Raw genomic sequence first — 22212 nt, 5'->3', positions numbered from 1 at the left:
GCGGGACCTGCTGAACTGGAGAGAGAGCTCTGGAGTGGGCACAGGGCCTGAACTCGACTTGGGGCTCATCTGTCAGTTGGTAGAACTGAGTAAGTCACTGATGCCAAGCAAGGGGCCGATGCTACCTCTCCCCACACGGCGTTCTGGGGACAAATGTTACAGTATTTTCAAAGAGTAAATAAAGGCTGTGCCCATGTGAGAGGTGCCCCAAGACTGCTGATGACAGCGTCCCCAGAAGCAACCAGTGCAAACCCAACAGACGTCTTGGAAGAGGTGAGGTTAGAAGGGAATTTAATAAGTGAAACAGAAGGTGGTTTGGTAGGGGCCAGTCGGGAGGACATAAAGAGCGGCAGGGGGAAGGCTCGGAGGTGACAGGAGCCAGGTGTCAGTGGTGGCAGAGCAGGAAGGGCAGCGGAGAGTAGAAACAGTTGTACTTTTCCTGCTGAGCAGGCCACTTTGCTTAAGAAAGAACTTGGGACGTCCACGGGCGGGAACAGGGCTGGGAAAGGGTTGCAGGTGGATCCTGCCAGAATTTGGAGTCTTGAGTGACAGTAATGGGACTGCTCGATATGGAGGAAACAGACCTGAGTGGGTGGGAGAGGGGGGCACAGGGCACTCGACCCTGGCAGCTTCGAGCTGGGTGGCCACACGGTGCTGGGCTATGCAGCTGGGACTGGGCTGAGGCAGGCCGGGGACGTGGTGGTGGCTGTTTGCTGTGCTTACGGGCTGGGCCTTGCTGACAAGTCCCGTACCAGGCCGTGCCCTACACAATACCCTGTGCTTGATGCCACGAGCACCGCGCCTCCCCCTCGTGAGCTCTGGGGACAGGGCCACCCCACCCCCCTCCACACACGTGGCCCCACTGCTGTGCCTGCCCCTGGCCTCTGCTGCTGTCCTCCTGCCTACACGGCTGGAGGAGGTAGAAACAGAAGCGTGATCTTCAAGTGTTTCTTCTAGTTAGCAAAATCAGAGCCCCAGTAACGCTTTTTCAGACCTTCATACTGAGTTCCTGGGACAACAGGCAGAGCTCTGTGCTCGGATGTGAGGTACAAACACAAGCAGTTTGCTAAAGGAGCTCACTGCATTCACCCCAAAACAGACTACAGGACGGCACAAGGAACTGTAGGGTGAGGGTTGGGTGGGCTTCACGGGCTCTGCTCTGCGTGTAGGGAGAGTCTTGGTTGGGCCACGAGGAACTGAGCCTCGGGAGAGCCCTCTGACCTTTCTTAATGCTCTTAGCGACTCACTTTGTAATCACTTTCATTGGCATAATTGTAAAAGGAAGCCCCTTGCTCACTAACTAGGGTTCTGACTGTTATAAAGCTAAACATCTTCCCAGAGAGGCTTAAAGGCCCCCTGTGATTGGGTGGATGGGTGGAGGTGTTCAGTGAAAGAGGAGGAGAGAGAAAACTAGCTCATCAAAAAGAAGTGACAGGCAGCCAGCCCTCCCTCCCAGGCAGGCCTGACAATACCTTGTGGACTGCTGTCCCCCGACCACCCTTTCCAGAGGGGCCACAGGCTGTCCAGTATCCCCAAGTCAGGATCCAACCCATTGTGGCTGGGGATCGGGGCTGCTTACCTCTGTACAAGGGCCAAGGTGGGCTCTGCCTCCCAGGCTTCCTGCTTACTGGGCCTGAGCTGGGCTGTGGGCGAACAAGCGGGAGGAGAAGCAGGAATGGCAGGAAGGAGGAGGCCCCGAGACATCCCAGTGTCTGGTTTGAGAGGGAGAAAGAGGGGACAGTGATGAGCTGGAGGAAGGAAAGCCAGGCACTGCCGTGGGGTGAGCACCGTGTCTCTGTTTGGACAACAGCTTTACGCCAAGGCAGGCAAGCGTTGTCTGTTTGAGGTTGAAGCAGTGACTGAGTTGGGCCAGTTTCTGGAGGCTCTTTCTGGCCCTGAGAGTCTCTGCTTCTGTGGTTAGAGCAGAGGGAATCTGGGCATTCGTCCAAGCACTGCTTCTGGGTGGGGGTGGGAGAGTCAGGGATTCTGGGCATTATGGGACCGGCTACTTGTTTACACTTCTACTTGTTCTGGAGACCGTTTCCTAATCTCCATGTAGTATTACAGTATTTCGTTTTCTAAACTAACAGATTGACTGTAAGTTACAAAACCAGCATCTCATGGGTGGGGGCTTGTGAGGGAGGCGGACGGAAGAAAGTGGAATTCAACGTATTAACACTTTATTGGTTAAGAGGATGCTTCAGGACCAATCGGGATACCTTCCCCACTGATTGTTGCTGGGGGCAAGCCAAAATCATTGGCAGGAAGCATTACCAGCTGACAGTTACTGGGGAAAACCACCAGCTCCAAAAATGTTCAGAAAGAGGCGGGGCAGGGGAGCAATAACGTTGAACCCCCCCAGACAGGACCTTATATGGGGACAGGCCGGAGCACCACAGTAGCCTTAGGAAGGCGCAGGAAGGCAGGAAGTAGTGTTCAGGCATTCCACACAGTCTGTGGGCAACAAGCAACAGGCCCCACAAACCCAGGGACACACCCATACACAAACAGTGGCACACGGTGACAGACATGAGTCTGACTCTCTGAGACACACCAGCATATTGTCTTGATAATGTGGATGCAAATGAGCACTGAGAAGCTGAAAATGGGTCTCAGGAAAATATGTTTGTTTACCTAATTTCCCAATCAGAATTGACTGTTTATCTCACTTATTTGTTCAATAAATAAGGTATGGGATTACAAATGGGGTACAAATCACATTCTCACAGCCTCTGGAAAGGATGCAGAGTTTTGGACTCAGACTGAACCTAAGCTTTGCCACTTCCATGTCATGATGTCCTCTTAAACAACTAGATCTCTGTGAGCTTCAGTTTCTTCACCTGTATAATGGGTGTACCGCTACGTGCCTTATGGAGAGGGGGGCAGAACTTAGCAGTATGATGACGTAAATGCTTGGGCCCTGTGTCTGGCTTCCAGGAAGTGTCATACGTGCGGATTCTCTCCCTTCAGATCTCTTCCTTTTCCCTGTCCCCTTCCCTCTCCTGCATTAGCACGAGAAAATAATTATACCAAGGAACTGTCTGGGTCAGATCTAAGATGGCCTGTTTTGTAGAACTGGTGCCCAAAGGTCTGGGTTCTATCCAGGGGATGACAGAAGGGAAGACATGGTCCCTGTCCTCAGAGAGTTCAGTGTGGTGGCTGAGACAGTCAGGTAAGACAACAATTCCAGACCTGTGTGATGGGTGCCATGACAGGAGGGCACTGAGCACAGAAGAAGGGTCCTGAGAGTTCCTGGGGGAGGTGCCCGCCTCCCATTCCAGAGGAACCCCATGGAGAGTAGGGTGGTGGTGGAGGAAGGAACTTTCCACCTGCTGGCTCAGCTCCAAGGCTCTTTGCTGCTATGCAAAGCCAACGTGATATAAAGGGAACAGACTTGAAGCTGGAGGGTAATACTGTAAGGAGCTGAGTAGGGCCGAAGGGACAGCTTTAGGGAGAAGCTACCATCCAGGTGGGAGAGAAAAGATTTCAAAGACATTGAAACGTGCAATGCTATGCATCGAAATGTGCCCCTGCCCCACTGCCTCCTCCCCCGTGCCTGTGATGTTTCCTTGAGGAACTAAATCTTGATTTAAATTATTTTAAATTAGTTGCTGATGACAAGCCTGGGTTTCTCCCACCGTGTTGTGTCATGACCCGGCCACTAGGGGGCCCAGGATTTACTCAGAATATAGAAAGGCAGTGTGGTAGAAGAAACCAACCAACACGTTAGTATTTAAGTTCACACAGACCTAGCAGTTCTCGGTGACGATGAAATGCTGGGTGTGGCCAGGGTGAAATGGAATGGAGATGAAAGTTCTTGAAAACAGGGGGCTTACAAAAGAATATAGGGGAGCTGTTAGAAACTAGTAGAATGGGGGGCTGGGGGAAGAGAAGGTGAAAGTCAGTCTTCCAAGAACAGCACACCATGGAGAAGCAGAGGGGCTCAGAGGAAGGGTCCGCTGGGAGAACCACATTTCAATGATCGGTGTGGGTCTATCTTTTCCTTACACAGTGAGCTCCTTAAAAACCCTGAGCTTTTGCTCGGCTCCTACTTTGTGCTGAAAATTCAGATGTATGGAATACCTGCTGGCACTTTCCCATGCTTCTCACTAATTATCACAAAACCCCTTAAGAGAGGGTTCATTTTACTGATGAGCCAACCCGAGTGTATTGCTCAGCGTCACACATCTAACGGGTTTCCAAGCTGGCACAGCACTCAAGCCCAGTGTCTTTTCACTGAGCTTCCACAGGCACCTTACTCATTTAGTCTAAAGTTTAAATTGTCATCTCTACCACTTCCTCCAAATGTGCCTTTTCTAAGTTTTGTTTTTCATTTCATGGTGCTGCTGTCCACCCAGTGATTCACAGTAGGCCTGAGTCCGGAGTCACCTCAAGTCCTCTAACGCCCTGTCTTGGTGGCACATCCAGTCAATCAACAAGTCCTGTTTGCCTCCTAAAAGTCAGAGAGCGATTGGGCTCAACTCTGAATACAATATGGACAAGTGGATATTTACATCCAATGAGCAGAATGAGAGGGTCAGTGGATAGAAAGTTACATTGAGGGTGGGGAGAATCTTGCTAAACAGACATAACAGGATTCTTGCTGAAGGCAGGCCAGGGTGATTGGATATTAAGGTGTGTGTGTGTGTGTGTGTGTGTGTGTGTGTGTGTGTGTGGAGGGGATGGATTCTTGCTAAACTGACTTAGTTGGATTCTTGGAAAAGTGGCGAGGGGCCCAAATATGAGGGCTATTTGAAAAGAGGGCCCAGAGGAGTCTGTCTAAAGTTTGGTCAAGGAGAGAGTTTTTGTCAATACATATATAAAAATGAACAGGTTGGGGCAGCTGGATGGCTCAGTTGGTTAGAGCGTGAGCTCTCAACAACAAGGTTGCCGGTTCAATTCCCACGTGGGATGGTGGGCTGTGTCCCCTGCAACTAAAGATTGAAAACGGCGACTAGACTTGGAGCTGATCTGTGCCCTCCACAACTAGATTGAAGGACAACGACTTGGAGCTGATGGGCCCTGGAGAAACACACTGTTCCCCAATTAAAAAAAAAAAAAATGAACATGTGCTAAAGATTTTACTTAACTCATGAGGAAACAGGCAGATGTTACAAAGGGGTCAAAAGAAAATCTAAAGAACACACAGTTACAGGTCAGGAATACAGAAATGAATATGAAAATGGGGGCAAAACACATTTTTTCTACGATGTGGAGCATAGGGGTTATTTGAATCTCTATCAGATAGGACAGAATTTGCATGTCACTCAGTTACTTACAGAGTTGTAAAGTAGCTCCATGGAAATAGAATCTTACGAAGCAGAAGGCTGTGCTGTTGGCAAGTCCTTCAGGGCTCCGACTTTCTGCAACCGTCCCTGTGAATGAGGGGCCATTTCCGGGCTATCATATTTGTCACGCTCTGTTCACACACACACCCTCACCCGCTTTCACACACACCAGACCGTGAGCTTTTGAGGCACACCGTTTCCTCAGTGTAAACATCTGCTTCCACGGAACACAATATGCTAAGGAGGTTGCGGAAGCCACAAAATAAACATACTGCATACTAATGGAGCGTCCATTGTACTCTAATATCTGGGGAAACAATTTTTACATTAAAGCACACGCTGCCCTCTATCCACACTCAATGTTTCCTTGTTTCATTGGCAACTGTTTCTCTTTCAAGGCCTGCGGGATATCACAGGGATACAAAAATGCTCCAGAGCAGTCAGCAACTATGTATCCTGAGCAAGAAACAGTTTTGATACTAAGTGGCATCAGGACGCAGGGGGCGCCACTGACTCACAGAGGAAAGGGCTCAGCCTAGCTCGGGCTGATGGTGGGGTCTTCGGACGGGCCAGAAACTGACCTCTTGGTCAGTCGGCCTCTTGCTCAGTCTCCGCCCTGCGCTGCTGTTTTCACAAGTCTGAGGGGTGGGAAGTGGGCTTCGGCCAGGAGTCACTTAGGCGTGGATGAGCCGCCGCGCCCGCTCCCCGGGGGTCGAGCCCCTCCGGGTTGGTTACCTAGCCTCCTCCGAGCTCTGCCCGGCCGCGCAGCGCTCCGGCTCTGCGTCCGGTCGGTCCCAGGCGCCACCTGTAACACGAGGCCCCGCCCCGGGACGCGAGACCCCGCCCCCGGCCCGCGGCTCTCCGACCCTGCGTCCCTCCGGCGCCACCGGAGGCCCCGCCCCGTGACGCGACGCCCCGCCCCATCAGCGCCCGCTTCCAAGATGGCGGCTGCAGTGCCTGCCCGGCTGTCAGGGTGGCGGTGACGACGGGAAGCAGAGGACCAGGTATGTGGTCTAAGGGCGGAGGGGGTGAGAGGCCCGGCCAAAAGCTTCGGGCCACGGGGAGGAGAAGTTTGGGGCAAAGGCTGCAGACGCGCTGGAACAAGGAGCCGGTCCAGGTGGGAGTGTGGACCGAGGCTGGTGGGCTCCCAGAGCAAGGTAGGGCGCACGCGGGAGGAGGGTGGGGTGCGGTGGGTGCTCCGCAAGCTTGCGGCTGGAACCGCCCGCAGAACGCTGGCCACACCCCTCCAGGTGAGCCAGCCAGGTGCCCCGCACAGGTTCCGCCCAGCCCTCTCCCCCGACTCACCTGAGCAGGAACCCTCCTCCCCACCCCGCTGGCACTGGGGAGGGGGAGGGAAGGCAGAGGACGCCTCCCCCACGCTGCTCCCCGCGCGCCTCGGGGTGTTTGCCTGCAGCTCCCAGGTGGTCACGCTCCCTGCACCTGCGGAGCTAGCTCCCAGGCACGTCAGGAATGGAAAAGAGCCTGTTTCCTACTCCGCCCGGGTCTCTAGAGACCGCTGCGCAGCCCTGTCATGACTGCCTCACCCGCTGGCGAGAATAATATGTCCATTCGTTGCCCTGTCCCCACTCCCTGAACAGGTTGGTCCTGTTGGGGTGGGGGAGGGTTAAGTGTGGAGCTGACCTCCCGCTGCGGGGTCGCCTGTGGGAGAGGCCAGGGACCTAGCATCTCCTCCTCTTCCCCTTTTCTTTTTCCAACCACTTTCCCTCACCTCCCTTGCCGGGAAACCAGCATCCGCCTGGTCCCGGGTTCTGCCCCCTGCGCGTGGCTCGGTCATCCTTGCCCACTTTTGTTCTAGCTGTCCCAGGTACGCTGTCGGAGTACTGGATGGAGCTTTTCTCTGTCCTCTGTGACATTTCCAATGTTAGATGATGCCTCACATCTCTGCTCCCCCGGGACCCCCGGCAGCCCCCCTGATCTGGAAGAAGACAGTTTGAGCCTAGGTTAGTCTGTCTCTTCCCCCCTAAATTGGAAGGGAGGTTTCCCAGAGGCGCCTCTGAACTGGGGGGTAGGGACAGAGAGTAGATGGCAGCCGAGGGTTTGGGAGGGGTGGAGGAGAGTGACACCTGGGCTGGGAGGGACAGGAGGTGGGGTTGCTGTGATAACATTCTATCTCTTCCCGTTGCGTGACTGCGATGGCCGTGTCCCTGTGCGCTCCTTTCTGTGACTTTGTTCTTCGCCTGTTTTTCCTTTACCCCTGCACCACCTGCATCCCTACGGATGGTCTCTGCTGGCTTGTTCCCTGCCTGCCTGCCCCCAGAGCTGTCCTCTCTCCCTCCCCAGACCTCACAGCCCAGGATGTTGCGGAGGCTGCTGGAACGCCCCTGCATGCTGGCCCTGCTCGCGGGCTCCCAACTGGCCGTCATGATGTACCTGTCACTGGGTGGCTTCCGCAGCCTCAGTGCCCTATTTGGCCGAGAGCAGGGGCCCACATTTGACTATTCTCACCCCCATGACGTCTACAGTAACCTCAGTCACCTGCCTGGGGCCCCAGGCGGCCTTCCAGCTCCTCAAGGCCTGCCCTATTGTCCAGAGCGGTCCCCTCTCTTAGGTGAGTCCAGAAGGAAGGAGGGGTGAAGGGAAGGCCAAGGTGGGGGCTGGGAGGCCTGGAAAGGCAAAGGTGGCAGGCGTGGGACTTAGCACAGGAGGCTTAGTAACTGAAGGTGGGGTGAGGCTGACGTACAGTGGATGCTGCATTTGCAGTTTTGACTCTTGGGCTTACCCACTACTTTCCATCGCCTGCCCTGTCAGGGCTGCTTCTTGCCTCACACCAGAAAATGCTCGCTTTGTCGGTGAGCCCCAATTTCTTAGTTAGGCAAGTCCGTATGTTCTCTCCACCCCTAACTGTAGCCTGCAGCTGTGAGGCAGAGCTGTGGAACCCTAAAATAAGAGCGTAAGCTGGGTGAGGGGCCTGCACCTTCCAGACTTTGCAGAGCTGTCCCAGTGATGGGGAACTCAAGGCTTGTGAGCTTTCTGAGCGAGCCCTTGGGGGTTGCTGAGCTCCCAACCAAGGCTGCCAGGCCCCAGATGCTCCCAGTCCCTGGAGGTCTTCTAATCCCTTCCATTCCCTCCCGACAGTGGGTCCCGTGTCCGTGTCCTTTAGTCCAGTGCCGTCGCTGGCAGACATTGTGGAGAGGAATCCCCGGGTGGAAGCGGGGGGCCGCTACCGCCCTGCAGGGTGCGAGCCCCGCTCCCGAACCGCCATCATCGTGCCCCACCGTGCCCGGGAGCACCACCTGCGTCTGCTACTCTACCACCTGCACCCCTTCCTGCAGCGCCAGCAGCTCGCTTACGGCATTTACGTCATCCACCAGGTACCCCCCCACACACACACCCTGACTGTCTTATAAGGAAGCCAAAGCCACAAGTAAACGCTCCTCCTCTGATGTGTCCTGGGATAATTTTAACAGTCAGACTGTCGAACATGCAGTAATACCTGGAACTGTCTGCCAACTTGCTAGCCCCGTACTTATTCTGCTGAGGGTATTCCCATGGTCCAACACGCCGTGATTTGTCCTTTGTTAAACTTGGACTTGGACAGATTTGGACTAAAATTCTAGCTCAGCCATGTGTTTCGTATGTGGCCTTAAGCAAGATGCTTGCTCCCTGAAGTGGGGCAGAGCGATGACTGGCGCCCACGTGCTAGGCATGGCTGGTGCCTGTCAGGAGGAACTGAACGGCCACATGGCAGTACAGATGCATGTACTGTGGCTCAGACATGTGGTGAATGAAAAATGTAACGCAGCTTGTCTCTCTGCCCCCGTCCCACTTTGATTTCCCCCTTTCCATTTTTATCCCTCGGCACTTCTTCTCTGCACTAGACACAGCCTGGTGCCCCTCGGTGTCTTTCAGGCTGGAAATGGCACATTTAACAGAGCAAAGCTGCTGAACGTGGGGGTGCGGGAGGCCCTGCGTGACGAGGAGTGGGACTGCCTGTTCTTACACGACGTGGACCTCCTGCCAGAGAACGACCACAATCTGTACGTGTGCGACCCCCGGGGCCCCCGGCACGTGGCTGTCGCCATGAACAAGTTTGGATACAGGTAGGAGGCATGAGAGGATGCTGGGAGACCACCCCCATGGGGGAGACACGCTGAGGGGTGGAGGAGGGGCGTCCCAGACTCAGAACCCGAGGACCTTTCTCTTCTAGCCTCCCGTACCCCCAGTACTTTGGAGGGGTCTCGGCGCTGACTCCTGACCAGTACCTGAAGATGAACGGCTTCCCCAATGAATACTGGGGCTGGGGTGGCGAGGATGACGACATTGCTGCCAGGTCAGACTTCCGCCCACCACACCCTCCCCTGCCCAGCCTTGGTCCATCTTCTGAGGCCACCCCTGGCCATGACCTTTGAACACTGACCCTAGTCCCCTGGTCCTGCCCTGTGCCCAACCACTCCTCGTCCTCTGGGTGTCCGAGGTCAGATTTTGCACGCCACTCTCCATTCTGTCACCCTTTAGTCTCCTAGATCAATAGGCTAGAGAGTATCATGGGATTCCAGAACTGGGAAGGGCCTAGAGACAGTTGTCCTTCCTTCTGCTTGGGTCGCATGAAGGCCACTTCCTATGGGGCTGGGACAGGAGGCACTCCTATAGCCCAGAATCACTTTCTGTCAGAGCCTGTGCCACTGGCGTGATGATAACTCCCTTTCCATTTGACCTTCAGCCTCCACTGACCCGGTTTCCTATTTGTAGTGTGAACAGTGGAGCTTGATATACTGGATCCATTGCTTTCCCCCCACCTTGTCCTCTACGATGACACCTCGGTGAATTCTAGTCCTGTGGGAAAAGCACCCAGCAGTTTCTAAATGCCTTCCTTCAGCACTTTTCCAGGCCATCTTCATTCTTGCTTCTGTGTCCGAGTTTGGGTTTGTCCCTTTACCTGGTTCCACCCTTTTTTGGTCATGAACCAGGTGTTGCAGGGCAGACAGGAGGCAGCTCAGCCCCTACTGTAGTGAGAACCACTGGGCTTGGGTCTGTCGGCCCGTCTCGTCCTGTCCCTCCCAGACTACAAGGGCTGCTCCTGGGAGCCACTCAGGGAGCAGAGGTGGAAGGTGCAAACCTACCTCTGCTAGTTGCATACAGGCCCCAGGGTACCTCGCACAAGGTCCTGAGGGTTTGCACGTCCTCTTCAGCCATTGCCTTTCTGTTGGACTCTCTCTCCCCTTCCAGGACTTGGCACTAACTCGAAATAGTTCACTTTCTGGCCTGCTAATAGTTGTTCTTTGCGGACAGAACGGACTGTCCCTTCCTTGCTGGCCCTGTGCACCTGTCACCAGCTTTCTTTCCTCCAGGCTGGATCCCCAAGGTGCCTTCTCTTCCCACAGGGTCCGCCTGGCTGGCATGAAGATCTCCCGCCCCCCCACGTCCGTGGGGCACTACAAGATGGTGAGGCACCGGGGAGACAAGGGCAATGAGGAGAACCCCCACAGGTAGGAGTGGGGGGAACCGGGACGCCTGGCTGGCCTCTGCTCGGCACGCCACCAGGAAACGCCCAACGGTCCCGGCTGCTCCTTTCTGGGTCTCAGTCTCTGACCTCTAACCCTCAGATTTGACCTCCTGGTCCGTACCCAGAATTCATGGACGCAGGATGGGATGAACTCACTGACATACCGACTGCTGGCTCGAGAGCGGCGCCCTCTCTACACAAACATCACCGCAGATATTGGGACGGACCCTCGGGGTCCCCGGACTGCCTCTGGTCCCCGTTACCCACCTGGTTCCTCCCAGGCCTTCCGTCAGGAGATGCTGCAGCGCCGGCCCCCAGCCAGGCCCGGCCCTCTGCCTACTGCCAACCACACAGCCCCCCACGGTTCACACTGACTCCTTCTTCCTGCCCCTCAATCATGAAGCTGAATCAGAGGGCCGTGTCCTCCCCCCTCAGCTCCTCACTGCTCTTAGAGGGGTGTGGGGGATCTGACTAGTGCTGTGCTGGGGCACAGGCCTCTCCTCTCTGCTGGACTGGAGCTGGGCTCCTCTAGACCTGGGGGTCCCTCTTTCTAGGGTCATCTGCCAGGGCTATGACTGTGAATCCTGATGTCATGATTTTTTGTGATTATTCCTGGGAGTCCCCTGCCCCTGGGGCAGGAGCAGGGCTGGACCCCAAGTCCCGTCCTCTTCCATGGAGAGAAGAGTGACCTGGCTTCTCCCGGGACCCCTGTGAATATTTATTCTATTTATGGCTCCCAGGAAGTGTGTTGGTGAAGTAAGACTCCCCCTGGGTGCTTTCCGCCAGTGCTGGGCAGCTTCCCTTCTGGGCCTGGCTCGGGGGCGGGGTTTTGATATATTTTCTAATAAAGGACTTTGCCTTGCCTCTGCTCCCACTTTCTGCGTCCAAGGCACCCTCTGCATGTCTGTGCCCTCTGGCCCCCGCCACTCTGCCCCGAGCTGCCAGAACGGCCACCAAGCCACGCTCCAGCAACTTTTATTTTCATGGGTGACAGACGCCCTGCCAGCCGGGCAGGGAGGGGTGGGGTGAGGCTTAGCTGCTGGGTTCTGTGCCCAGGACCTGGGCTGCCGCCTGCCGTCCGCTCTCTATACAGTCAGTCACGGCAACCCCCTCATAAGAGGCGCCGGCCAGAGTCAGGGGCAGCCTCTGAGTGGCCAGAAACTGGGCGGCTGACTCTGGAAAGAAAGGACACGGAACGTTAGAGCTGGGCTCTCATTCCTTGGCCCTTCTCAGCCCAGCTGCTTTCCCAGCGTACCCAGTTTTTTCCAGTGGCCTAGCGTATACTGGGGGATGCAGTTCTGGGGAGAGAAGAGGAGAGAAAGGGGAAATTGATCACTGCTGTCCCAGGCCTCGGAAGACGAGGACAATGACAAAAGCACCCGTGCGCGCCCTCGGCGAGGGGCTCACCCTGTGCATGTGGACCAAGCAGTGACTTGGCGGCTCCTTCAGCCCCAGCTGTGTGGCAGCTGCTTCCTGTGCCTGCTGTCGGAGTGTTTCCTGAGACACGGCAGAGCCCTTGGCCTCCAGCGTCTGGAACCAGGAACCTCCTAGCATCACCTAGGGGGAGAACACGGCACTGAGCAGCCTGGCCATAGCCACACCGGCCCAGATGAGCCCTGGGAAGCCCCTCTCACAGTCACTCTGAGGCCGGGGGGGCTGCCATCCTGCTCAGGGAAAGCCACTGAGTCGTACACAATTCCCAGGACACCCGGGTCTTCTGAGGATGGCACCAAATGTCCAAATCCCTGGAGAAGAGGAGGCTGGTCAGCAGGGAAGGGGTGCGGTGGAGCCCTCGTCCCCTTCCTCTCTGTCACCTGGACAGGCAGACGAGCTCGTCGGTACTGCAGGTTCACCACGGCCACGGATACTGCAGTGATGGTGCCCAGAACACGAGCCAGGGGCGCAGCGTCCGCAGGCAGCAGCTTGCTGAGCACTGGAGGGGCACAGGCAGAGGCACTCACGCTGTCGTTTCCTCGGACGCCCAGGAGGACCGGTTTGGGGGTGTGGCATGGTCCTGCTGGCCCAGAGACCTACAGCCTGCCTCACCCCGGCTGGGGAAGGGGAGGGCAGCTGCCCCATTACCTGATGCTGGAACGGCACTAATGACATGGTCAGCCTCCAGGCTGCGGTTCCCTAGACACACCTGATGGGATGAAGGCATTTGAGACACAGACATAACGGGAAGTTTGCCTCAGCTTCGGGGGCACCCAAGTGGCATCAGACTGGGTGTTGACCCAGGGTGAAGAGACTGCGAGACTGTGTAGTCAGCCCCCAGTCACCCTCCTATGCCTCCAGGAAGTGGCCAGACAGGCCCGTGTCCACTCTGGAATGTCCAGTGTGGGTGGGGAGCTCTTTCCCCTATCTCTCAGCCGCTTACAAGCATGACATCTACCCACAGACTTTGGTCAATGGCTCTTGGAGCAAGGTCCACAAGTCAGGCCTAAGAAGGTGGGGGGTTGGGGGGTGAGGGGGTAGCGCACTTTTAAATAGTGCCTAGGGCACCAGTAAGTAGCTCCAATCCTGCCAGCCCTGGCCTGGTTGTAACCTTTAGGCAGAGAGGGCAACTCCAGCACAGGCTCATCACACTCCAGGGGGCTCTCTTACCTTCCAGCGCCCTTCTGCCTGGAGGCTGAGCCCACTGACTGGCTGGCCTCTGAGAACACTGACCCCCCTATGAGTCAACTGGGTGGTGAGTGCCTGGGGCAGCATCTCCAGCCCTCCACGTAGTGACCACTGGCTCCAGCGCTCAGCTTGGGCCTGGCGAATGATGGCGGAGTCAGGCTGCGAGCTCCGCCCTGCACCGAGGAAGCAGAGAAGAATCACAATAGCACCGCTTGCTTCCGGTCCCTCACCTGGCGATTCTTAGTGGAATCCCCCTTAAACCAGTGCCGCCCTCACCTGCCCCCAGCAGCAGCCCCAGTAACACGGAACGATGGGTTTGCTCAGCTCGAAAGAGACTAGGGAAGCAGGACCTGACGCTGAGCTCGCGACTGTTGCCTGCAAACACTCCTCGGCAGAGACTGTCCACGGCTAGAGACGCCACCTAGAGGTGAGCCTGGGACTGAGGCCCGCGCGTGGTGGGGGAGGAGGTAGGGTAGGGCGCGCGCTGGGAAGCAGTCCCCCCATCACAGAAGGAGGAGAAGGAAGTGAAGGCATTCGCCCCAACACCGAGTTCTGGCGACCACTCGGTATGAAGAGAAAAAGGGCATTCCCAAATGGGCTCTGCAGCTGGCTTAGGAGGGGGATTTGGGGCCTCTGGGCAGTGTCACCTCAGGTCCAAGGCGGCGCTCGGCGAAACTGTGCACAGTCTCATCAGGGTCTTTGCCCCGGGGCGTGGTCAGGTCCCTCAGCCCAGCCCAAAGCAGAGGTTTGGAGAAGGGAGGTGAAGGGCGGAGAAGCCCCCTGCACGGATGAAGGGGCTGCCTTACCATCCCGGCTCCAGGGGTCACGTGCATTCATTTGACCCCTTTGCCTTGGACAGCTGACAGACTGGGACATGAAGAAATGGAAGCCGTGCGAGGCCGGCGCAAAGCAGAAGGATGGGCAGTCGGGAGGTGCCAGTGTTACCTGAAGCCAGAGGGCAGGGCATGCAGAGCCCCGCCCACATACAGGAACCTGTTCCGGGCAGCTGGATGGTCTCCGCGGACAGGTAACACTTCTGAGCCTAAACCAAGCTCGGAAACCTGCTCTCCGCACGTCCTCGGGAAGAGGAGAAACTGAGGAAACAACTGACCACCAATACACTTCCTCCGGCCAACGCTGTCCTCTAAGAAAGGCCCCCTCCGCCGCGGCCTCTCACCAGCTGCAGGGTCCGGGCTCCCAGCGCTCCCGCCGGCCGAATTCCTCGAGGTCCAAGTTCAAAGACAGCACCGTCTGGTCCTCGTACAGAGCGGATCCAGCCTCCCAGACGCTCACTGCCCTCCACCAGGACCACCTGCGGTCACGGGAGAGATCCTGCAGCACGGCCTCCAGCCCCGGGGTACCGGGTCTGCAGGGGCAGCGGGCGGCGCGTTCCCTTCCGCCGGAAATGGGAGACGCGTGTAAAGGAGGCTCCCTGCCGCGCGTGGGCACTCACCTTGGGGGCACAGGGAGCCCGGCTCAGGTAGTAACTGGCGGCCAAGCCGCTGATGCCTCCGCCCAGCACGACCACGGTCCGGCCCATTGGGAGCCTGGGGCGAGGCGCGAGGACGACAGGCTGAGCGGGGGCGCCCCCTCTCCAGAAGCCCGCCCCTCACTGCTTTAGGGGAACCTGGGACCGCCGGGGGCGCAGGACTCACCCGCGAGAGGGACGAGGACGACAGGGAGGCCCAGGCGGCGGGCAGGAGCAGGACTTCCCGCCGGCGCTCCGCGGGGAGGCGGGCCAGGGCCACACCCGCGCTATCGGGCCGCGCCGGGCCCGCGGCCCAGGGTGCCGCCCCCGCCCCCAGCCCTTTCGGCCCCTCGGACTCGCCGTCCCGCGGACTCTCGCGGCTCGCGCAGGCGCAGCATTTCCTGCTTCTGGATTGGCGAGTCCGGGAAGGCCCCGGATGCCACTCACCAATGAAAACCCCGAACGGGTCGCACAGGCTGCGGCGTGGAGCCCGGTGTTAGCCGGTCGGGTGCCAGGTGGGTGTGAGCGGCCGTGTCCAACGCTGCCTTCCCCCGGGCCGCGGCGGCGAGAGCCGCGTCCTGGTCGGCGCTGCCCTGCGCCGAATTCCAGGCCCAGCGACGGTGAGACCCCGGGGGACGGCCCCGTGAGCCTCGGCTGTGGGGACACTGGCTGGGGACCCTGGGAGCTGGTCCGCGGGGAGGCGGCTCCACACGCAGCTCCTTGGTTAGCAACAGCCTGGGCCTGCGGGAGCCACGGCCGCCCGGCAACGCACCCAGTGTTTGTCAACACGGCCCTGGGGTGCCGGGCGCAGCCCCTTTCGGCCGCAAAAACCGTCGCGCCGGTGCCAGCCTCTGGTCCAGGGTCCCCCTTTCCTCCCAAAGCAAACCGTCACTGCTTGGGGAAAGTGGGCATCAACGCGCCCCAGGAAGACTCCAGCGCGGCCCACCCCGAGCACAAATGCAGACAAGGACATCACCTTTTCTTAATAAATTTATTCACAAAAAGTGAGACTGTAGAGGTCTGGGGGCTGTACACGGGCACGGGCCTGGGGGGCTCTGTACACGGGGCCGGGAGACGGGACCTCCACGTGGAAGGGTGCTTCAGAATAAAAAAAATAATGGGAGCTACAACCACGCCGTCCCCCTCCCCATTAAAAAGACACAAAAATAGACGTCTCTGAGGTAAATGGGAAGCCTGGGGCTTAAGGGCGTTGCACGAGTTTCACAGGTGCCAGGGCTTAAAGGGGGTGTCACAGGCACCGGGCCGGCTCCTGCATCAGCTGGTAGAACAGCACGTAGCCCTCACTGGATGCCACCTGGTTTTCACTGACAGGGGAGACACTAGGAGGGAGATGGGAAGTGGCTGTGCTATTTCCTGCATATTCCCTGCTGCCCCCTAGGTCAACCGCACAACATGCAGGAAGCCAAGGGAGACCCCACCTCTCCTTTCACCAGGCACTCTGCCCTCCTGGGGCTTCATGCTGGGGGAGGTGTCCGGGCTGCAGTGGGAACGGGCAGGAGGTGGTTCTCACCGAGAGTCATTGTAGACATGCCAACCAGTCTGGCACCGGCACAGGGCTGTGTAGTGGCCATAGTGGACGCTGCCCGAGTGGTTGCAAAGGGCATACAGCTGATACACAGGGCTTCCTGCGGAATGAGACACCCTCAGATTCTACAACCATAGCTGTGCCTGCTCCCACTCTGCCTCCCCTTCCTGGTGCTCCTCAGGACTTTTCCTCCCAGACACACCGGCTTTGTCACTGGCAAAGTCCCCTAGGCTCAGTCGCTGCAGCGGGAAGTCTACGCCGACTGAACTTTTCTTGATGGAGCCTCGGGAGGCAGAAAATCGGTTCAGATCTAAGCCTTGGTTAAGGAGCACTTGGAAGAGGCGGAGGGCCTCTAAGTGGGACTGAGGTCTCGATGCTTCCACCCCCCCCCATCCCCCAGACACACGTGGAGCGTGGCTGGGATCAGTGGAGTGGCCGGCTTCTCCTAAGGAAAACTCACTTCCCTAGTGTCCAGCCTCTGCAAACGAGGGGGATGAGAAAAGGGAATGAATGGAAGAAATAAGAATTTGGAGATCAGGATACGGAGCACGAGGATCCGGGGGAATCTTTGTACTGTCAACTTTTTGGTGCTTCGTGTCTTCTGCTGACATCGGTCACACACCTGAATAAATGTCACACGTTAGGTTACTGTGCTCCTCACATTGCCTGGCTCTCCCACACCCTGACCCACACCCACACTATTTCCCCATCACTCCTGTGTCCTCTGGGCCACTCCCCTTTGTCCCAGGAGTGCGAGGACACAGCTGAGACCCCAAATAGACCCACACACAAGCACTGTTCCCCACACTAAGGCATCATGCAATCCCTTTACCCATAGGGGGCCCCCAGAACCTCACCCCTGCCGTGCCCCTTATGAACCCCACGTACCGGGGCGTTCTCCGACTCCAGCTCTTCTTCCTTGGTGAAAAGGCTGAAACAGTCCCGCAGAGACACCTTGCCCCCAGCAAACCCTTTCTGGATGGAAAGGGAACAAAGGGTCAGCATGTTCTCAATTTCCTCTCCCAGCTCTTCTGTCAATCCAGGCTTCCACTGTTCCCTCCCCCACTGTGGGGTGGGTAGGGTTGGGTCACCGAACCCATGTCCCATCCACCCCTGGAATCCCACCTTAGGGATGGGCAGGGACAGGTCACAAAAAACCTCGAAGGTCGTGGAGCGATACCCACAGGCCTGGCACTTGAGACAGCTTTTCAACTGGCCCACAAACAGGTCTAGGGAGAGGCAAAGGGGCAGGAGGAACAGTCATTGTGAGGCACTGAGAGGCTGCCTGGGATTCATCTCTTACCCCCTCCCCACCCGACCCTCCCCCCGCAACTCCTAACAAGGCCCTCACACCTTTCCCACGTTGTCATCACCCAGTCGTTCCTACACCCTTGGTCGTATCACTTTCTTCTCCCAAGCACGCGCCCCCTCCCACCCCACGTCCCCACTGCTGTGCCCCATGTCATACCCACAATCTTGCTGTCCTCTCGCTCCAGGTAACGCTTCCACATTAGGTTGGCGCGGTCGTCGTCACTACCACAGGTCAGGGAAATGGGGAGCACCCATGAGACAGCAGGAACACTGGGCACCCCAAACACCACTGAAAGGATCCACAGAGCCCTGTACCCCGCCCATACCTCAGCTCCTTCTCTACATTTCAAAGAGGAGTCAAAGGGGTAACGCTTCAGAGGACTTTCTGGGGAAATCCACGGTGCGAGGAAGAGAAAGGAATGCAGACCAGGAAGAGCATGCTGTCCTCCTCCGAGGGCTTCCGACCCTTATGTGCCTGTTGTCGGCTCCCCTCCTTCTCCTGCCTTCCTCCCACTTTTGCACTGCTTCTCAAACCAGGTTTTGGGTTAAGCATTTCCCTGGACCCTACGTCCCCAATCTGGACCAGCTCAGTTCTGTGAAGGAAGTAACTGCTGGCCAACTCCAGGGGAGAAGAGGGAGAAGGGCAGCCTTACCTTAACTCAGGTTCGCCTAGCAGAGCCTCTCCGCGGCGGGGTGGCGAGGGTGCTGCGCTGCTGGCCAGGAGCGGCGCGGCCCGGCGGCCCCGGCGGTTGATTTCAAGGTGTAGCCGCTCCATGAGGAGCTTCAGGAACTCTTGGGCATCCTGCTGGCTATAGCCAGAGTAGGGGCGACTGACCCCACCCGTCCAGACACTAGCCCCTGCCCAGACATCGGTCCCCACTTCCTGCCTGGAGAACGGTGCTGCCAGACCCCTGCTTGGCCCTACCCCAGACATGGCCAGAGAAATCCCATACCCTCCAGCTCTCCCACCTGTATCCAGAGAAGGAGGGAACGTATTTCTGGAAGACAGTTCGGAACCGAGTAGGATTGACAGCTTCACAGGAGTCAGGGTGCCACAGGGCACCAATCACATCTGCAAAGGCTATCAGGGTGGGAGCGGGGAGGGAAACAGGTTAGTGACTGGTACATGAAAGCAGGAGGCGTCTCAGTAGGTGGGGAGCACTCTGGGAAAGCAGGTGCTGGGAGGGACAATTGCCAGATGTGGGGCCTGCAGTTGGGGCTGCAAAAGGTTGGGGGAAAGAGGACTTGGGTGGGGGCAGGAGTCAATGCCCACCTTCAGTGAGCTCTTGGGCTCGGCCCCCTCCGTGCACCTCTTGCCGGAAGTCCCTTCGCAGACAGAAGTCCCGAAGAGGCCGAGTGCTGCTCAAACACTGCAGCACGGCGTTGAGGAAGCACTGGGGAGCAGCAGACACACTGCCATCATCCCTCCAGACCTTTGCCCAGGAAGGACTTCCGTGCCCTCCATCCCCAGGCCTTCCCCGTCAGCAAGTTCCCCACCCCCAGCACCAGTTCACCTTCCTGTTGGAGGAAGAACAGGAGAATGGCTCTCACCGTGTTCCCCAGATTTCGGAGGCCAACATGACCAGAGCCGAGAAGCAGTGTGTGGGGAGCCTGGAAAGTCAGAGGACAGTCAGCAGGTCCCCCTACGTGTCAGCTGGCCCTTTAACCTCTCAACAGCATGCTGCCCGTTGCCTCCCCTAGCCCATATTTCACCCCCAAGCTCTACCCTTTCCCTCACTGGGTACTGGGGTCTCCCTACCTCACAGGCCACGAGCAGGAAGCCCATCACAGCTGAGTGTAGCACAGACTCAGCCAGGGCTGCCCCACCTGTTCCCCACTTACTCCTCTGCCCAGCGAGCCGGCGCTGCAGCTCTTGGGGCAATTCCCCAAGCACTGGCATGGCTGCCCAGCTGCTCCCCACTCCCACCTTGCTGCCTCCAAGGCCCCCTCCCGCCCCCGTGGCCCCTTCCTGCACCCTCTCCTGATGGCTCCAAACGCAATCAGCCTAGCTCTCTGGGCTCGGGAAATGGCAACCACAATAGCTCAGAGGTTCTGAGCCCGCCCCCTTCAGCTCCAGAGATTAATTAAGCCTAGGCGGTGTCCTGGGAGAGAAGATGCAGCCAGGGAAAGTAAGGGCCTGGGGACACAAAGGAGAATTCCAAAAGGTTGGGTCAATTCCCTGGGGACTGCAGTGGCCCAGCACGCTGAGGAGTCACAGACAACCCTGTGATGGTACTTCAGTAAGGGACAGGACAGCGAGTCCTGTAACCAGGGGTTGAAAAAGGGACTTAGGAAAAGGGGACTGAAAACCCATATGGTGGCAAGAAAGCTGGATGTGTGGAGGAACACGGCAATGCAAGGCCATGTGTGCTGGCGAGTCCTCACCATCTTGTCACCGGAGTAGAAAGGCTCGGAGGGCCGGGCAGATACCACATGAAAGGTGCCGTGGGAAGTAGGGGGCTCTGTCTGTATGCTGAGCAAGGTGGGGGGCCCAGGAAAGCCCCCGAGGCGCCGGAGAGAGGTGCTCCGTCTCAAAGGAGGGGGCTCAGGCCGGAGCGCCAAGCGGCTCAGTGCAGCCCCTAGCTCTCCCGTGCCGCGATGCCCGCCCAAGGCAGTTCCCATTGGACGCAAGTCCCCGCTGCTCACAGACTTGGAACGAGCTAGGCTGGTCCTGGACAGGAGAGGAGGGGCTACAGTTGGGGGTGGTGAGCCAGGCAGGGAGACTCCATGATCTGCCCGAAGGGGGCCTCTGGGACGAGGGCCTGAGGTCCGTCCCCGTCCCAGCTCCAGCTTCTTGAGCCGTTCCTCAGGTGGACCGGGCCGGGGAGGCAGAGGTCGTAACACGGGGTTCGGCCCAGGGGCTGGGTTTCGGCTCTCCTTGCTGTGGGCCCGGGGGGCAAATGGTAGTTTGGATCCCACTCGGGGCTGGACATTAACAGGTGGCTCTCGTGTCCGGCCCAGGCGGTGCTCAGAGGCCTGGGGCATTGTGGACACCACAGGTTGGACCTGGGAGGAAAAGAGAGGGTCAGCATGTGAGTATGGAGGGAGGTGGGACCCTGAGCCAGCATACTAGCTTCTATTTGCAGAGCCAGTACCTACCATAATGTTTGGCACAAAGTAACACTTAGTTTTGAGTAAGTAAATGAAGGAATGATAGCAGCCGGCACTGTGACTCTTTCTACATTCCTCACCACCTTCCTGCAGAATACAGCTTTGCTGAGAAGCCAAAGATAACCTGTACCTCCCCTGTCTCTATAATCTAACCCTCATGACAAGGAGCCCCACACCTGGTAGTCAAGCAGGATGTGCCCTGGGTCACTTAAGACCTCTGGTCAAATGAGGGTGCGCATGCAAGGGTAACAGCCCAAAGGACAGCATGCCATGCTCAACCCCTGCCCCTCCGGGCTGCAAATGAAGCCGACTAAACCGGTGACTTGCGAACCACTCCCCCCCCCCCCCAAAACCCTAGAGCTCCAACGTGGTGTAGGGCCTCAGGGGCAGTGGCGGGAAGGGAGGACGAGCAACTACCGGACCCCTAATCTCTGCGCCCCCCCCACCCCGCCCCGCAAGCAGGGCTTCAGCTGGGTCCGCCCCCCTCGAGGGCAGAAAGGCCGAGGCCGCTGATTGGCTAGGAGTCCGGCGGTGCGTTCCCCACGACCCACGGATGCTGCCCCTCCAGCCCAGTTCTCCCAGACCTACCGGGCCCCCCACGCCGCTGCCTTTGTGGAGGGCGTCCTCCCGGGTCCAGGACAGCCTTCCCTCGGACCCCCCCGCCCGCCACCATAACGCCGCGGTCCGTACCTGTCCCCCGGTGAGGCGGCGGGGGAGGCCAGCCGGAGCCAGGCCCCAGCTCAGGGCCAACCCCCACTGCCCCCGGGAAGCACCCCCGCGGGCTCGACCGCAGCTTCAGCCGCAGCTGTCGCCCAGGTCGCTCCCGCCGCCGGGCCCGCCGCCATCTTTGTCGGCCCCAGAGGCCACCGGCCGCCGGCTTCACCGTCGCTCACTGCGCCTGCGTACCCACAGTCGGACCCTACCGCCTGCTCCTTCGGCGCTTGCGTGAGCCGGCCCCCTTGGCTCCGCCGCCGACACCATGGAAACGCAGCCAAGTTTAGGACCGCCAGTTCCCAGCCCTGCCATCATCGTGCTTAAACCGTTGCTCCAAACCAGCTCCCTGGAGTATAGGGTCCCGTCACCCCATCCTGCGGCCCATAGGCATGTGGATCTGACAACTGTAATGTGGCCCCCAGGCTTGCAGCAGAGCCCTCTCAGGGAGCTGGCGGGCGGGGCGGGGGAGAGGGGTGTCCAGCACCCCTGCGGGGCGTGAATGCTGGCCAAGCAGCACTGTCCCTCAAGCACCTTGCAGGCCAAAGCAGGAGGCTCCTCGCTAACGGACAACAGGGTCTCAGCAGCAGGGAGAGCGGTCAAGGTTTTCCTTGCATTCCCCAGCTCCCTCCCAAACTAAAGGTAGTTGTGCACGTGCATTGGGCCTTGGCTTGCTCACCCTCTGTGAACA

At 58.2% G+C, this 22212-nt stretch overlaps 3 protein-coding genes and 1 long non-coding RNA gene across 14 annotated transcripts; 1 reads left to right on the top strand and 3 right to left on the bottom strand.

The window, feature by feature from the left end:
* Positions 1 to 274: 274 nt before the first annotated feature.
* Positions 275 to 6093, bottom strand: LOC109435217 (uncharacterized). Its single transcript, XR_016022678.1, has 3 exons — positions 5870 to 6093; positions 5280 to 5375; positions 275 to 1712 (listed from the first exon to the last, which is right to left on the bottom strand). It is a non-coding gene; the product is annotated as an uncharacterized LOC109435217 (long non-coding RNA).
* An 85-nt stretch (positions 6094 to 6178) lies between these two features.
* Positions 6179 to 11615, top strand: B4GALT3 (beta-1,4-galactosyltransferase 3). Of its 8 annotated transcripts, none has more exons than XM_019712921.3 (8): positions 6179 to 6292; positions 7105 to 7249; positions 7567 to 7857; positions 8385 to 8620; positions 9159 to 9349; positions 9457 to 9579; positions 10631 to 10735; positions 10853 to 11615. In XM_019712921.3, exons 2-8 carry the CDS (start codon positions 7168 to 7170, stop codon positions 11124 to 11126), a joined length of 1302 nt encoding a protein of 433 aa, XP_019568480.1. In that variant the 5' UTR covers positions 6179 to 6292; positions 7105 to 7167; the 3' UTR covers positions 11127 to 11615. The 8 variants fall into 8 exon arrangements, with proteins under 8 accessions (XP_019568480.1, XP_019568486.1, XP_019568487.1 ...); XM_019712928.3 differs by having other exon boundaries at positions 6202 to 6292; positions 7175 to 7249; XM_019712925.3 differs by having other exon boundaries at positions 6211 to 6292; positions 7590 to 7857.
* Positions 11616 to 11711: 96 nt separating this feature from the next.
* Positions 11712 to 15252, bottom strand: PPOX (protoporphyrinogen oxidase). Of its 3 annotated transcripts, none has more exons than XM_019712909.3 (13): positions 15030 to 15250; positions 14828 to 14921; positions 14552 to 14686; positions 14320 to 14468; positions 14022 to 14154; positions 13651 to 13795; positions 13357 to 13547; positions 12835 to 12895; positions 12567 to 12685; positions 12387 to 12497; positions 12160 to 12309; positions 12008 to 12050; positions 11712 to 11927 (listed from the first exon to the last, which is right to left on the bottom strand). In XM_019712909.3, the coding sequence occupies exons 2-13, from the start codon at positions 14912 to 14914 to the stop codon at positions 11785 to 11787; spliced, it is 1467 nt and encodes a 488-aa protein (XP_019568468.1). In that variant the 5' UTR covers positions 14915 to 14921; positions 15030 to 15250; the 3' UTR covers positions 11712 to 11784. The 3 variants fall into 3 exon arrangements, with proteins under 3 accessions (XP_019568468.1, XP_019568469.1, XP_074178121.1); XM_019712910.3 differs by having other exon boundaries at positions 14320 to 14435; positions 15030 to 15248; XM_074322020.2 differs by lacking the exon at positions 12008 to 12050 and having other exon boundaries at positions 15030 to 15252.
* Positions 15253 to 15819: 567 nt separating this feature from the next.
* USP21 (ubiquitin specific peptidase 21) lies at positions 15820 to 21839 on the bottom strand. 2 transcript variants are annotated; one of them, XM_074322008.2, is made up of 13 exons: positions 21501 to 21839; positions 20085 to 20705; positions 19251 to 19310; positions 18973 to 19093; positions 18669 to 18780; positions 18353 to 18508; positions 17857 to 17969; positions 17514 to 17617; positions 17277 to 17363; positions 16932 to 17010; positions 16591 to 16698; positions 16374 to 16488; positions 15820 to 16182 (listed from the first exon to the last, which is right to left on the bottom strand). In XM_074322008.2, exons 2-13 carry the CDS (start codon positions 20682 to 20684, stop codon positions 16092 to 16094), a joined length of 1746 nt encoding a protein of 581 aa, XP_074178109.1. In that variant the 5' UTR covers positions 20685 to 20705; positions 21501 to 21839; the 3' UTR covers positions 15820 to 16091. The 2 variants fall into 2 exon arrangements, with proteins under 2 accessions (XP_074178109.1, XP_019568466.2); XM_019712907.3 differs by having other exon boundaries at positions 17857 to 17921; positions 21501 to 21820.
* Positions 21840 to 22212: the final 373 nt, after the last annotated feature.

This window comes from Rhinolophus sinicus, chromosome 11 (assembly GCF_057876585.1).
Source record: "Rhinolophus sinicus isolate RSI-liver-muscle chromosome 11, RSI-T2T, whole genome shotgun sequence".
NCBI classification, from domain to species: Eukaryota; Metazoa; Chordata; class Mammalia; order Chiroptera; family Rhinolophidae; genus Rhinolophus; species Rhinolophus sinicus.
This window is presented reverse-complemented; position numbering and strand designations above follow the sequence as displayed.

Excerpts from the sequence above, each read along its gene's own strand:
- B4GALT3 (XM_019712921.3), top strand. The coding sequence starts at position 7,168 with ATGTTAGATGATGCCTCACATCTCTGCTCCCCCGGGACCCCCGGCAGC. Across the intron at positions 7,250-7,566 it reads AGAAGACAGTTTGAGCCTAG|AGCTGTCCTCTCTCCCTCCC; the intron begins GTTAGTCTGTCT and ends GCCTGCCCCCAG. Across the intron at positions 7,858-8,384 it reads AGAGCGGTCCCCTCTCTTAG|TGGGTCCCGTGTCCGTGTCC; the intron begins GTGAGTCCAGAA and ends CCCTCCCGACAG.
- PPOX (XM_019712909.3), bottom strand. The coding sequence starts at position 14,914 with ATGGGCCGGACCGTGGTCGTGCTGGGCGGAGGCATCAGCGGCTTGGCC. Across the intron at positions 12,896-13,356 it reads AGGCAGAAGGGCGCTGGAAG|GTGTGTCTAGGGAACCGCAG; the intron begins GTAAGAGAGCCC and ends TCATCCCATCAG. Across the intron at positions 12,310-12,386 it reads CCCCCGGCCTCAGAGTGACT|GTGATGCTAGGAGGTTCCTG; the intron begins GTGAGAGGGGCT and ends TTCTCCCCCTAG.
- USP21 (XM_074322008.2), bottom strand. The coding sequence starts at position 20,684 with ATGCCCCAGGCCTCTGAGCACCGCCTGGGCCGGACACGAGAGCCACCT. Across the intron at positions 16,699-16,931 it reads CCCCCGGATCCTCGTGCTCC|ATCTGAACCGATTTTCTGCC; the intron begins GTATCCTGATCT and ends ACCAAGGCTTAG. Across the intron at positions 16,183-16,373 it reads CATGTCTACAATGACTCTCG|TGTCTCCCCTGTCAGTGAAA; the intron begins GTGAGAACCACC and ends TCTCCCTCCTAG.